The 13,603-nt window shown below is 26.0% G+C and overlaps 1 protein-coding gene across 1 annotated transcript; it reads left to right on the top strand.

Moving 5' to 3' along the window:
* The first annotated feature begins 1,926 nt into the window (after nt 1-1,926).
* LOC108323091 (putative pentatricopeptide repeat-containing protein At3g11460, mitochondrial) lies at nt 1,927-4,753 on the top strand. The gene has a single exon (XM_017555435.2). It carries the CDS (start codon nt 2,127-2,129, stop codon nt 4,011-4,013), a length of 1,887 nt encoding a protein of 628 aa, XP_017410924.1. The 5' UTR covers nt 1,927-2,126; the 3' UTR covers nt 4,014-4,753.
* The last annotated feature ends 8,850 nt before the right edge of the window (nt 4,754-13,603 follow it).

Below are 13,603 nucleotides of genomic sequence, written 5' to 3'. Positions count from 1 at the left end.
ATATAGTTTAATATATTAAATTATATTAAAATATTAAATTAAATTAAATAACTATTAAATTTTAAATAAAAAATTAAATTTAAAAAAAAATGTTTATTGGATATTCAAATCCGGTAAACAATTCTTTCTAAATTTTGTTATTTAATTTAATTAAAATTCTAATATTATTTAATATACTTTAATATTTTAATAATAATTAAAATATGATTCATATTATAATAATAGTTATATTAAAAAAATTTAAAATTTATAAAAAAAATAGTAATCTAATAATATTAATTTAAAATTTGATTTAATATATTTAATAAATTAAATTATATTAAAATATTAAATTAAAATAAATAACTATTAAATTTTAAATAAAAATTAAATTTTAAAAACTTTTTTTATGGGATATCAAAATCCTCTAAAAAACTTTTCGGACATCAATAAACAAAATTTTTAAATTTTGTTTTTTATTTAAAATTTATTAATTATTTAATTTAATTTAAAACTTTAATATTATTTATAGTATTTTAATATTTTAATAATTATTAAAATATGATTTATATTTTTATTATAGTTTTATTAAAAAATTAAAATAAAAATATTAAAATAAGAGTAATAATAATGAAAATAAAAAAATAAAACAAAAATAAAAATAATAATTTAAAATCAGATTTAATATATTTAAATATATTAAATTATGTTAACGGTATCCAATTAATAAATTATTTTACAATTTTGTTTTTATTTAAATTTTAATAAATATTTAATTTAATTTAATATTTAAATATATTTAAATATATTAAATCATATTTTATATTAGTATATTTTTTTCATTATTTCTATTTTTATTTTAATTATTTTTTAGTATAATTATTATAATATAAATTATATTTTAATAATTATTAAGATAAAAACCTATACTAAATAATATTAAATTTTTAAATCAAAAGTTATGAATTGTATTTCAAAATTCACAGATTTTAAAAGGGATGCAGTGACTTTAATAAATTTTAAAAATATATTTATTTAGGTTAAAATTGGAATTTTTCAAAAAATTGAAGGTACAGGGTGTTACATCTGAATTAAAACTGTTTAAGAATCTTTCACCAGTATAGACATTTTTAATCAGAGACAAAATTGATATTTTATTAAAGTTTGGAGGTATAAGATGAAAGGATCTGAGGTACGGATGAAACACCCGTATTTATTTTGAATGCAATTAACTTCTATTCCCGTATTTATTTTTGAATGCAATTAACTTCTATCATGTCTTAAATAATTATATACAAATATTTTAATTTTACTAATATAAACTTTTTAAAAAATTTTAATAAATTTGATTATTTGGTTATATAAAAAAATTACAGAGTATTAATTTTGAAAGTTTAAAATAATGAATTTATGAATAATAAATTTATGAAATTTTTTATTATGTGTAATTTTCTTTTAATATATCACTTAAATTATATCAATTATTTTTTTTAATAATATATATATATATATATATATATAATATTCTTTAGTGTAAATTTTACTATAATTAATTCAATATTATCACATTTTGGTTAGTCCTGTTTTATAATTTTAGTATTTTTTAATTATTATAATAATTAGTTTTTTATTGTTTTATTATCATAATCTATACAATTAATAAATGAATTCTCTTCATTTTTTTATAATTAATACCATTTTTATATCTATGTTTTAAAGTCAATTAAGGACTAAAAAAATGGAATTATAAAATTTAATAAAAATGATTTATTTATAATTAATTTCTGTGGATACATTCTTTTATAGTTTTAGTAATAATTTGTATTTTATTAGTTATTATAAGAAACTAATAATTATTATAATAATTAGTTTTCTATTTTTTTTATTGTTCTAAGAAAAAATTGGGCACCTGGGCAGCATTTTGGTTCTAGCCTCTTATCCAAAACATTCACCGTGTCCCTCCTGCCAAACAAGAAAATAGAGAAGAGAAAGCCTCCTTTTTGTTATTTTGGATCACTGCTCACATAATCATGGTTGCTGTTGGAAAAGAAAAATGAAACACGAATTGGCTCAGGTGTTTGAATTCGTAGGTTGTCATTTGAGTTTGTCATTCTACGTAGGATTCCCCTCTGCCTACTATTTAATTAATGTCGATGTGGGACTCTGATTATTCCCCGTACACCAACCCAACTACGGCGTGGAACAACCAGCTCCGGCAGCTATCGAAGCAACGGCAGTACAGAGAAGCTCTAACCCTTTACCGTCATATGCTCCGTTCTTCATTCTTTCCCAACACCTTCACTTTCCCCTTTCTTTTCAAATCTTGCGCCTTTCTCTCTCTCCCTCTCACTGCTTCCCAGCTCCATGCACATGTCATCCGAACCGGGTCAAAACCCGACCCGTATACCCGTTCCTCCCTCATCAATACCTACTCCAAATGCTCCCTCCCTCACCACGCGCGCAAGGTTTTCGATGAAATGCCGAATCCCACCATTTGCTACAATGCAATGATCTCCGGCTATTCCTTCAACTCCAACCCTCTTGAGGCTGTCAAGTTGTTTCGTCAAATGCGGAGGGAGGAGGAGGACAGTTTGGACGTTAATGGTAACGTTAGTGTTAACGCTGTTACACTGTTGAGTTTGGTTTCTGGCTGTTCCGTGGCTACCCATTTGAAAATTGGGTCGTGCCTTCATGGGTGTGTTGTTAGGTTTGGGTTTGTGACCGATTTGGCTGTGGCGAATAGTTTGGTCACTATGTATGTGAAATGCGGGGAGGTTGAAGTTGCACGCCAAGTGTTTGACGAAATGTTTGTCAGGGATTTGATTACTTGGAATGCTATGATTTCTGGGTACGCGCAAAACGGGCATGCTAGGACTGTTTTGGAGGTTTATAATGAGATGAAGTTGAGTGGGGTGAGTGCTGATGCTGTTACTCTTCTGGGGCTTCTGTCAGCTTGTGCAAATCTTGGAGCACAAGGAATTGGTCGGGAGGTGGAGCGCGAGATTAAGCGGTTAGGTTTTGATTCTAATCCGTTTTTGAGGAATGCGCTTGTGAATATGTATGCTAGGTGTGGAAACCTGACTGAGGCGCGCAGGGTTTTTGATTGCTCGGGGGAGAAGAGTTTGGTTTCCTGGACGGCAATCATTGGTGGGTATGGGATCCATGGCCAGGGGACGGTTGCGATAGAGCTTTTTGATGAGATGGTTAAGTCAGGTGTTAGGCCGGATCAGACGGTATTTGTGAGTGTTCTTTCGGCGTGCAGCCATGCCGGGTTAACTGATAGGGGTTTGGAGTATTTTGAAGACATGAAAATGAAGTATGGTTTGCAGCCTGGTCCGGAGCACTACTCTTGTGTGGTGGATCTATTAGGCCGTGCAGGTAGGTTGGAGGAGGCTGTGGATCTCATAATGTCAATGAAGGTGAAACCTGATGGTGCTGTTTGGGGTGCCCTTCTGGGTGCTTGCAAGATTCATAAGAATGTGAAGGTAGCAGAGTTGGCCTTTCAGCATGTTGTTGAGCTTGAACCCATGAATATAGGTTACTATGTTTTGTTGTCCAATATATACACTGATGCTAACAACTTAGAGGGGGTTTTAAGAGTTAGAGTCATGATGAGGGAAAGAAAGCTTAGGAAGGATCCAGGACACAGCTATGTAGAATATAAGGGAAAAATGCACCTTTTTCACTCGGGGGATCTGAGCCATCCTCGAAGTAAGGAAATATATAGGATGTTAGATAAATTGGAAAATCTTGTGAAGGAGATTCTTCCACCAGATGAGAAATGTCAAGGAAGAAGTGAAGAACTCTTACTTGGTACAGGGGTGCACAGTGAAAAACTGGCAATTGCATTTGCTTTGTTGAATTCTAAGAGTGGAACAGAAATTACTGTCATGAAAAACTTGCGAGTGTGTGTGCATTGCCATTTGTTCATTAAGTTGGTTAGCAAGATTGTTAATCGCCAATTTATTGTTAGAGATGCCACTCGCTTTCATCATTTCAGAGATGGGATCTGCTCATGTAAGGACTACTGGTGAAACCAATGCAGCTCTATTTATCAAAAATTGCTTTGGATAGTACTCAGAGATGTCTTACCTCACCTAAGTGATTGATGCTGTTAGTGAGGGAGGAGGACTGAGGACGATGCATCCATGTTGAGAAATTCTATAAATATGCACAACCACAACCCAATTATTTAGGAAAATAGGAAAGAAAACTGTGAATCCGCTGAGCTTGGAAAAGGAAGATTGCAACCACAGCACGGGATGTGCAATGGTTTTCTATTCTATAGCATGATGAGGCTAACTTCCGATGAAGAACTATTCTTTTTCGCATGCAAGACTCGTCCTGAAACCTTCAAGAAAGTCAAGCATGCGCTGCTTAAATCAATCACCAGTTGGTCAAGTGCAACTTCCAGTGGCAAAAAGTGTATGGCATCCTTCAATTGGCAATAGCAATTTTTTTTCTCTGTGGAGTCCTGGAAATCTTCCCAAGGAGGTGATTGACTTTTTTGCCCAACACCGTAAACAGTTTCCCTAACAATGACATACCCTCTAATTTTGTCCACATACAACAAAAAAAGCTCTTAATTACTCGGTTAGTCTTCATTTTAGTTAAAAAATTTCGAGTTAATTCTTCTTAAACTTTTTATGTAAATTGTAGGTTAACTTTTGAAAAAAATCTTTTAAAAAAAGTTACTAATAACATTAACTAATATGTGATTATTTTATTTTATTAATTTTTATTTTACTTTTTAACTTTTTTGTTGTCTATGTGTCAGGTTTATATGTGATATGGGACATTTCAATGTGTTAATGATATGCGTCATGATTTTAATTTAATTCTTATATATGTTTATTTTAATTTAGTTCTTATATAGGTTTATTTGATTTAATTTAGTTTTAACTTTTTTAATATAAATATTAATATAAAATTTATATAAATAATAAATTTGGTTTTAATTAAGAGAGATCAAATTTATCATTTGTATAAATATTATTAATTCATTTATTCTTATAAATATATGGATAAGTAATGTGTTAGTTTTAAATACTTACTTTTAGAAAAAATATATTTATATTTAATTAGTTTTAATCTTATAAAAGAAAAGTGAATTACCAAAACATAAATTAATAATATATAATAATGTAATATGTTAAAAAGTCATTCTTAATAAAAATATTATTATAATATTTATAAAAATAATAAATTTGGTTTAAATTTGGAAGAAGATAATATTATTTTATTTTGAAAAAAATGAAAACTAAATTAAATCAGTGAAATATATACAGAGACTAAATTGAAAAATAATGACACTTGGTACTAATACGTGATAGTGTCTTACCATGTGTCATATCAGAGATTGACATGTGGCATGTTAATGCAGTTATTAATTTTATTTAAAATAACCTAATTGAAATACATTTCCAAAATTTGACATACAATTAAGACAAAAAATTTAACAGAACAAAAAATTTAACAGAGATTGAAACTTTTCAAAAGTGGGAACTAAGCTAGTAATTGAAGCTGCCAAAAATTGTAATATGAGCATTTAGTATCCAAAATAGAAAATTCAGAGATGCTTTCATTCATTCGGTAGATGACTTCTACAACCCAATAAACTTGTTTTAGATAGTTCTTCCTCCAGCCTTACCTTTTTTTTTGTCAGTTCTTGTTACTTAAGTGACAAAAGGTGTTACCAATTTCTGATGGTTTATAGATAAAAAGATATTCTAATTAAAAAATAATGGACAAATTATCACTGAAAATTTTGTTGAAACATATGTTTGAATATATCTAAGGTTAAAAACGGTAACCTAAATATATTTTTTTCTTTGTTAACCTTTTAAATTACTTTTTAAGAATAAGATTATGATAAAGTCATCAAATATAAAAGTAACAATACCTCAAGTATAATGATTAAACTTAATAACGTTATATTTTTAAACTTGAAATTGGAACATTAAAATTGTTTATGGAAACGGGAAAAGGTTTTAAAAGTTAGCCTTCATAATGAACAAATTGTTTTAGAATGTTTAAAAATCTTATATCATTTAGAAATTGAAATCAAATACATTTTTTTTCTCTCTTAACTTTCTAAAGTGCCTTAGAATAATAAAATAATGAGAAAGTCACTAAATTTTATAATAATTTCATCTTGATAGACTTGAGATATGTCAACATAGGATTACATTAGAAATGATAATCTCCCACTTATGGTTTTATAGAAAAAAAAATTAAATTTAAATAATTTTCTACAACTAAATTATCGAAGTTATTTACTATGGAGTAATTATATTTAATTTTAGCAAATTGAGAATGTTATGAACTTGTAAGAAATATTAAACAAAAGGTTATTTTATTCGGTGTGGTTTTTATCCATTTCAAAATCAAATTATTACAGATATACATTGTCACTTGATTAGAAAAAGGATGATATTAGGGTGGGTGCAAATTTAATTATATTCATTTTCATCGTCAAAATAAAAATTCATATTTATTCTCTGTCCTTACCTCTATTAGGTTTGAATTTGTGTCTTAGACTTATTTTCACCACGTAATAGATATATTTGTACATGTCTCATACTAACATTTGTAGTATATCAAATATTAACTAAATAATATCCTTACAAAATTAAAAGAAAAAATAAGAGGAAATGAAACATAACATTAAATAACAACACACAATCAAAACTTTTGTGATAACTACAACCTCTATTGTGATATTAAAACACAATTAAACACAAATCAAAAACATGATATGATTTTTTTTAAAATATTAAGCATTAAGGTTATTCTAATTAGCATAGTTTTTATCCATTTGAAAATTAAAGTATTATGGATATACATTGTCACTTGCTTAAAAGTAAGGATGGTAACATGTGTATTTGATTATATTTATTTTCAGAAAATTCATATTCATATTTAGTCGCGAAAAAATTTGTGCCCGCATATATCCGCGAATAAAATCTGCGACAGATAGTTGATATCTGCAGATATTTACTATTGTGGGTAACGGATAACGGGTATTTTAATATCTGTTTATAAATGGATCGGATACGAATATTATATTATTCGTACACACGGATATCTGCTACTTACAAAAAATAAAAATAAATATTTAATTTATATTTTATTAAGTTAAATTTAATTAAAATTAACATTAATTTATATTTTATAAGGATAAATTTAATTAAAATTAAATTTTAATTTATATTTAATTTAATTTAATTTATATTTATATATTTTTTGTAATTTTATTTAAATTTTATTTTAATAATTTATAAAAATATATTTTTCTAAATATTTGTGAGTATACGTGGGTTTTAAAATATCCGTAGGTATTTTTTAAGCTGATATCTGATGAATTTTTTTGTTCTACTCGACCTGTTGTCATCCTTTTTATACCCCTATCCCAAACTCGACCTGTTAAAAATTTGTGTCTTATATGTGTTCCTGTTAGGTAGTATTTTTACTTGTATTCATTAAATATTTTATCTTTTACTGCCTCAAATATTAATTAAATAAGCTTTTTACAAAATTTAAAAATTATAACAAATAAAACATAATATTAAATAACAATTACACAAAATTAAAATTTTATGAGAGCTAAAATATCTATTATTTCCGCAGATGTTAAGAGGAAAAACATCCTTGGGATTCAGTGAAGTTTGTGTGGCAAAAGAAGAATTCTTTAAATAAAAAAGAATTGAGAACTAGATTAAACAAAAGATAATCTTGGGTTACTTAATAAACTAAGGATTAACACAATTTAATTTGATAAGTTGTACATCAGTGGAAGAAAATAACACAAAGAATAAAATATGTAATTGAAGTTGTAATCAGAAATAATGTACCTTTGAGTTTTGAGTGAACCGGATAAATATCAAATTAGTCAAATAACTAAGAAAATAAAAATAAAAAAGTGTGTAGTAAAAGAATAAATTTTCAAATAAAATCAAACAAATGACCAAAGAAGATAGTAAAAATAAGATGTTTAGGTTATTTATTTACTTAAGAGTGTTTCGGTAATTTAAAATTCAAACAGTATTAAGTATACATATCTATATTTGTTTCCCTATCCAATTCAAAACATTGAATATTAACCATACTCATGCTTGTACAAGGTCAATGTGAAAATTTCCATCAAAATTAAGACGAGTTAAAATAATATATGTAAATTTGAGTTTGTTTATCATTCCTAATTGAAATGATAAAGAAAAAAGAATAACTATGTGAAGGAAGCATTGTCACAAAAAAAACTTTTTACATATAATATTTTTGGCTTTTTATCTAATGTCTAAGTAGTGAAGTAAATTTACTATAAATCTTAATTTTCTATATAAATTTTTGGTGTTTTCTTAAAACCTGAAATATAAAAAGAAAAATCAATTACAATAACTTTGTTTTATATACAACTGACAACAATATAAAAAATGAGATAAAATCACAATAAAGACATTTATGCATTTCCATTATTAAGATTCCTAAAAACAACCGTTGAGATATAAAGCGCATGCCTCAATGACACATTTAACCCACAAGAACTTTAATGTAATTGAAACAACCACCACGAAACACTTATAAGCACAACAAAAAAATCATTTAACAACAAAGTTTTTTTTTATCCTTTTCATTTATTTTTACACTATTTTTTGGCCTTTCAGTGTATACAAACTCTTTCACGTGTTAATACAGTTTTCCATAGTTGATTATAAATGATTCATTATTTTCTTAACCTTATATTTCCTTGTAAGTTCAACATAGATGTAGCTGTGGAGCTACTCCATCTAAATGTTCCATAGCCTAGGGCTCTGGACCTACTTCATTTAAATGTTTCCTTTCCATGACAGAAAAAATATCACTTATATTCACACATATTTATATTGTCTTTTATTTTATTCCTAGTCTATTTTCACAAAATCACTTATTGCATGTATAATTTTTTGTCTATTTTTTTGAAAAAGTGGATAGAGAAAAGTTTGAATTCCGAGTGTAAAATAATAGAAAATGTGGGTATTTTGAAAGTGGTGTGTGTGGGGCATTTGCATGAAGAATTCACATGGTGAAGGACAGAGGTAACCATTGGCATTGATGGTAGGACAGTGACATTATTGCAAAAGTGATTAAGGAAAGTAACTAATGCAAAGGTCTATGCTATATGCTATCCTACGCTATGCTGCCATTCTGAGCAACACCAAACGCTTTCAAGCGTCTTCTCAACACGTACCCTTTCTCTCACCACCTGTCCCATCCCAACTCTTCATTTTTTATTTTATACTAATTTAATCAAATTAATTTATAAAATAACTAAAAAATATAAAATGAAATCAATAACATAATTACATAAAATGTTCTTCCATTAATTTTTTTTAATTGACTTTTTATTTCTCGATTTTTGTTATTTGTAATTTTATAACATTACGTGTCTCTTTAGCATTCAGATTAAATATATAAACGCTTGCTCCATAATATATATTCAATTTGAATAACAAAGATGATAGAGAATTTTCATTCTTTGATCAATTTAATTCTTTTGATAAAAGTATTTATATTGTTATGTTCTTTTTGGATAGTTCATTCTTTTTTTAATTTACTAACATTAATAGTGTTTTTATATAATTTATGACAGTGAAATATATCGATTAATCATTTATATAATATATTTTTAAATAATTAAACTCAATAATTAATTATTAATATAATATATTTATAAAACTTAAAACAATTTGATCCATTAATATTTGTTAATATACTTATTAATTATTCATAAATAACCATTAACTCTCTATATATTTCATATAATAGATAGATATCACAACTTTTACCTCATATTATCATGGATATAATAATCACTCTTCAACGTTGTTAATTCAAAATTAATTTTATTGCGTCTCAACTTTTAAAATAAAAATTAAATTAAGAAACATTGGAAAAAAAACAATTTAAGTTCTTTTACAAAATTAAATACGAAATATACTATTTAACCTAAATAATATAAGATTTCATACATGATATAATTTTCTTAAACAAACTATATTGTAGTTCAATATGAAACTCTGTTTGTCACATAAAAATTGTTTATTAGAATTTATTTTCATAAAAATACAGAGATGTAATACTTTATGATTTATTCTATATATTAAATTTATTTTCTTATGATAGTTTAGAGATAAAAAAAATATATTTAATTTTTAATTTTAATTAGTTATAAGTTTTGATTTTTTTTCTTTAAATAAACATGTAAAATAATCCATTTAAAAAAGTGGTATAATAAAATGAAGTTATTTTTGTTGTGAAAGAAGATACGGAGAAACAAGGGGAAGAGGGCGCGTGAGGAAAAAAAGAAAGGGTGTAGGGTGAAAAGTGGCAGTGTGTTGAAAAGACAGGATTGGAATTTATGCACATAACATTAATGAATGGAGACACCCTAACCACCCATCATGTTTGAAGACCTGCCAGCATCATATTTCTTGCTTTTTTTTCTTCATTTGACTTCATTAACCACCAACATCTTGTACTTCTTCTCACAATAACAATTAAATACTATTTAGTTCTCTACTACTACCTATGATATTCACGAAAAAACATCTTACCACTCTATTTCTTGTCACACGTCTAGAATCTTTAGTTATTTGTACTAATATACAAATTATGCACAACATTTTACATGTCCTTGCTGTTTGTTCTGTAGTTTTGTTTTCCTTACAGACGAACATGATGTGATCCATTATTGTTATTATTGCGATTCGGAATCTTAAGAAGGGACCCTCCCTAAAGTTAAAGGGTAAGGAAGCTTGTTGTAATAGTATGATAGAAGCGAAGGCATTTATGTGACCCACGTAGATAGCTTAGGAATGTGTGCGAGGGTATAAGGATAAGTGTGAGGTCAGTTTGACCTTTGTGTTGGTAATGAGGGGTCTGTTCCAAGGACAGTTGGAAATGGACTGGACTCGACCACACTTTAAATAGGGCATGTGAACCTTTGGGTCCCATCCCATCTCTCCTTTTTTTCTATTACCCTATCAAATCATTAAATTAAATTAATCTACTCTCTAATTTCATTTATTTCTCAAAAATAAATAATACCCTTATTCCTTTTTATTTACCATCATAGTGAATATCATTTTCTACTCCAATTCTTTTTATTTATTGAGGTTGTCATAACTGAATAACCTGCAAGGATTGAATTAGAATAATAAAATGTTGAACTAAAAGTTTAAGCATGTTCATGGTAGAGGATGGATTTAGAGAAAAGAAAGGCAGATTTGAGAGTGAATTTATTGTTATTTTAGTAGTGAGTGAAAATGAATTTAAAAGGAAAATTTATAAAAATTAATGTGATAAATAAAAAAATGATTTAATTGATAGAAATGGAAGATTATTAAAATATTTTTAGTAGTAAAAGTAATATAAAATAATAATTATTAATGTTATATATAATTGTAAAAATTATTATAAAGAAAAAAAAAATTTAACATGAAAATAATTATATTATTATTATTAAAACACATGAATTAAGAAAAAGATACAGTATCGTTGGAATCGGTTCTACTAGTATTGTACTTTTTGTCTCGTTTTGTGAGGGGTAAAAGGAGTTTCTCATTTATAATCAAAACAAATCTCTTCTCATCATTAAAGATTAAAAACGCATTGCATTCTCCAAATCATCTTCCTTCCTTCCTTTCAAATTTATTAACATAAAAACAAATTATCACTCAAATTCATTTTTCCTAATTCGTTTGAACAATAAGATCTTACCAAACCAACGCAACCTAAGCGAACTTAAACTTACTTGAATCAAATACTATTATTTAATTTTTAGTATAGTAGTGTAATACATGAAGCAATTTTAACAACAAATAAATATAAATTATAAAATTTACATTTGATTTTTATTTAAAAGTATTATAAAATAAAAGATATATAGGTGTGTACATATGAAAACAAACGTAATACCACATATTTAAACTAAACAATAACAAATAAAACTTAATATTGAATCCTTCGTTTATTTGATTAGTCATGTATCAAAACAAAAATATATAGAATTAATCTAACTTATATACATTGTATCATCAACAAAGTATATATAAAAGTGTATAATATATATATATATATATATATATATATATATATATATATATATATATATATATATATATATATATATATATATATATATATATATATATTAAGCATAGTATAATATTATTATTATCTCAACGTATAATTCCCAACAAAACAATTGTCATTTTAAGAAAATAAACTTTAAATTTAATTCAAACTCATAAATTTGAACCTAATTATATATAATAATTTGACCATAATTTCAGTCAAGGAGAAACTCAATGGGTGAATGACTTACCAAGAAAGATTATTAGTTCCACTAACTTGAATTGATACATCTCTTTAATCTACTCAACTAACTAAGATAAGCTTCCAAAATTGACTCCTACAGCACGAACTCCTCCTCTTGACATATTTTCATTAAGATAATAAGAAAATAATTAAAATCTATATAAAGTTAATTATACTAATAGAAGATAAATTTTGATATGTCTAAAATAAACTTTACTCCATTAATTCCTCTTAAGATCTGACAATAAATCTATCATAAAAAAAATATATTACAGAGAATAAGAAAAAAAAAATCTTAAAATATGTAAATTTTAAAATAAACTAAAAAAACACCTAATTTCTACTTATACACTTGACAGTTATTTCTTTTGAAATTTATTAATAAATTATTATTGGATCTTCCAATCCATACTAATAGTGTTTTAACTTGATTCGAGGAAATCATAAGATAATTGGATTTATTTAATTCACATTAAGAAAATGAAATATGTATACGTTTTTCTTTACCTCTAGTTCTAAAGAAATAATGTAAAAAGTTATGTGCGACAATTAACTCCATCTTTTCTTCGAAAAACTAATTTAGTTACACGTAACTATAAATGTGATAATATTGAAAGTATTTAATCTATATACCATTCTTGCTGTGAAAACGATATATATTTTTTAATTAAACTGTTTTAAATGAGATTATAAAGTCAACCAAACTTTGTCCATTTTTAAATTATTTTTCCATTGAAAAATTAAATTAATAATAAAAGTATTTTAAAAAATGATGACAGTAAAATATAAATATTATAAATAAATAAGAAAAAGTAGAAGCACTTATCCCAAAATTCAGAAAACATCATTGTGGGATAGAAAGTGAAATGATCAAGTTAGTTTGAATGAAATGAAATGGTTTGAGGATGAGTAATGATAGTAGATATCATGTTTCAATCGTTATTAATTATGTTGTTTTTTTAAATTAACGAGTGGATTCATATGGTTAAGAATAAAATGACATGATTAATATTATTTCTGATTTTTGTGTTGAAATGTTTTAATATTAAAATTAAGAAGGATATAAGAGTTATATGACAAATTTTGTATACTAATTGATTTATGGTGTAAGTTGATGGTGTAATTCAGAGTTGTCTTAATCTAACTACATTTGTTAGTATTTATAGAAGTGAAAGTGAATATATAGATAATTTTTTCAATTTCTTTAATGATACAAATATCTATTTATACTAAGTTTATAAAGTCATTATTGTTTTAGAGTACTTGA

The sequence above is a fragment of the Vigna angularis genome, chromosome 3 (genome assembly GCF_016808095.1).
Source record: "Vigna angularis cultivar LongXiaoDou No.4 chromosome 3, ASM1680809v1, whole genome shotgun sequence".
Lineage (NCBI taxonomy): Eukaryota > Viridiplantae > Streptophyta > Magnoliopsida > Fabales > Fabaceae > Vigna > Vigna angularis.
This window is presented reverse-complemented; position numbering and strand designations above follow the sequence as displayed.

Bases quoted from the DNA above. Each gene is read 5' to 3' on its own strand.
- LOC108323091 (XM_017555435.2), top strand. From the start codon at position 2,127: ATGTCGATGTGGGACTCTGATTATTCCCCGTACACCAACCCAACTACG.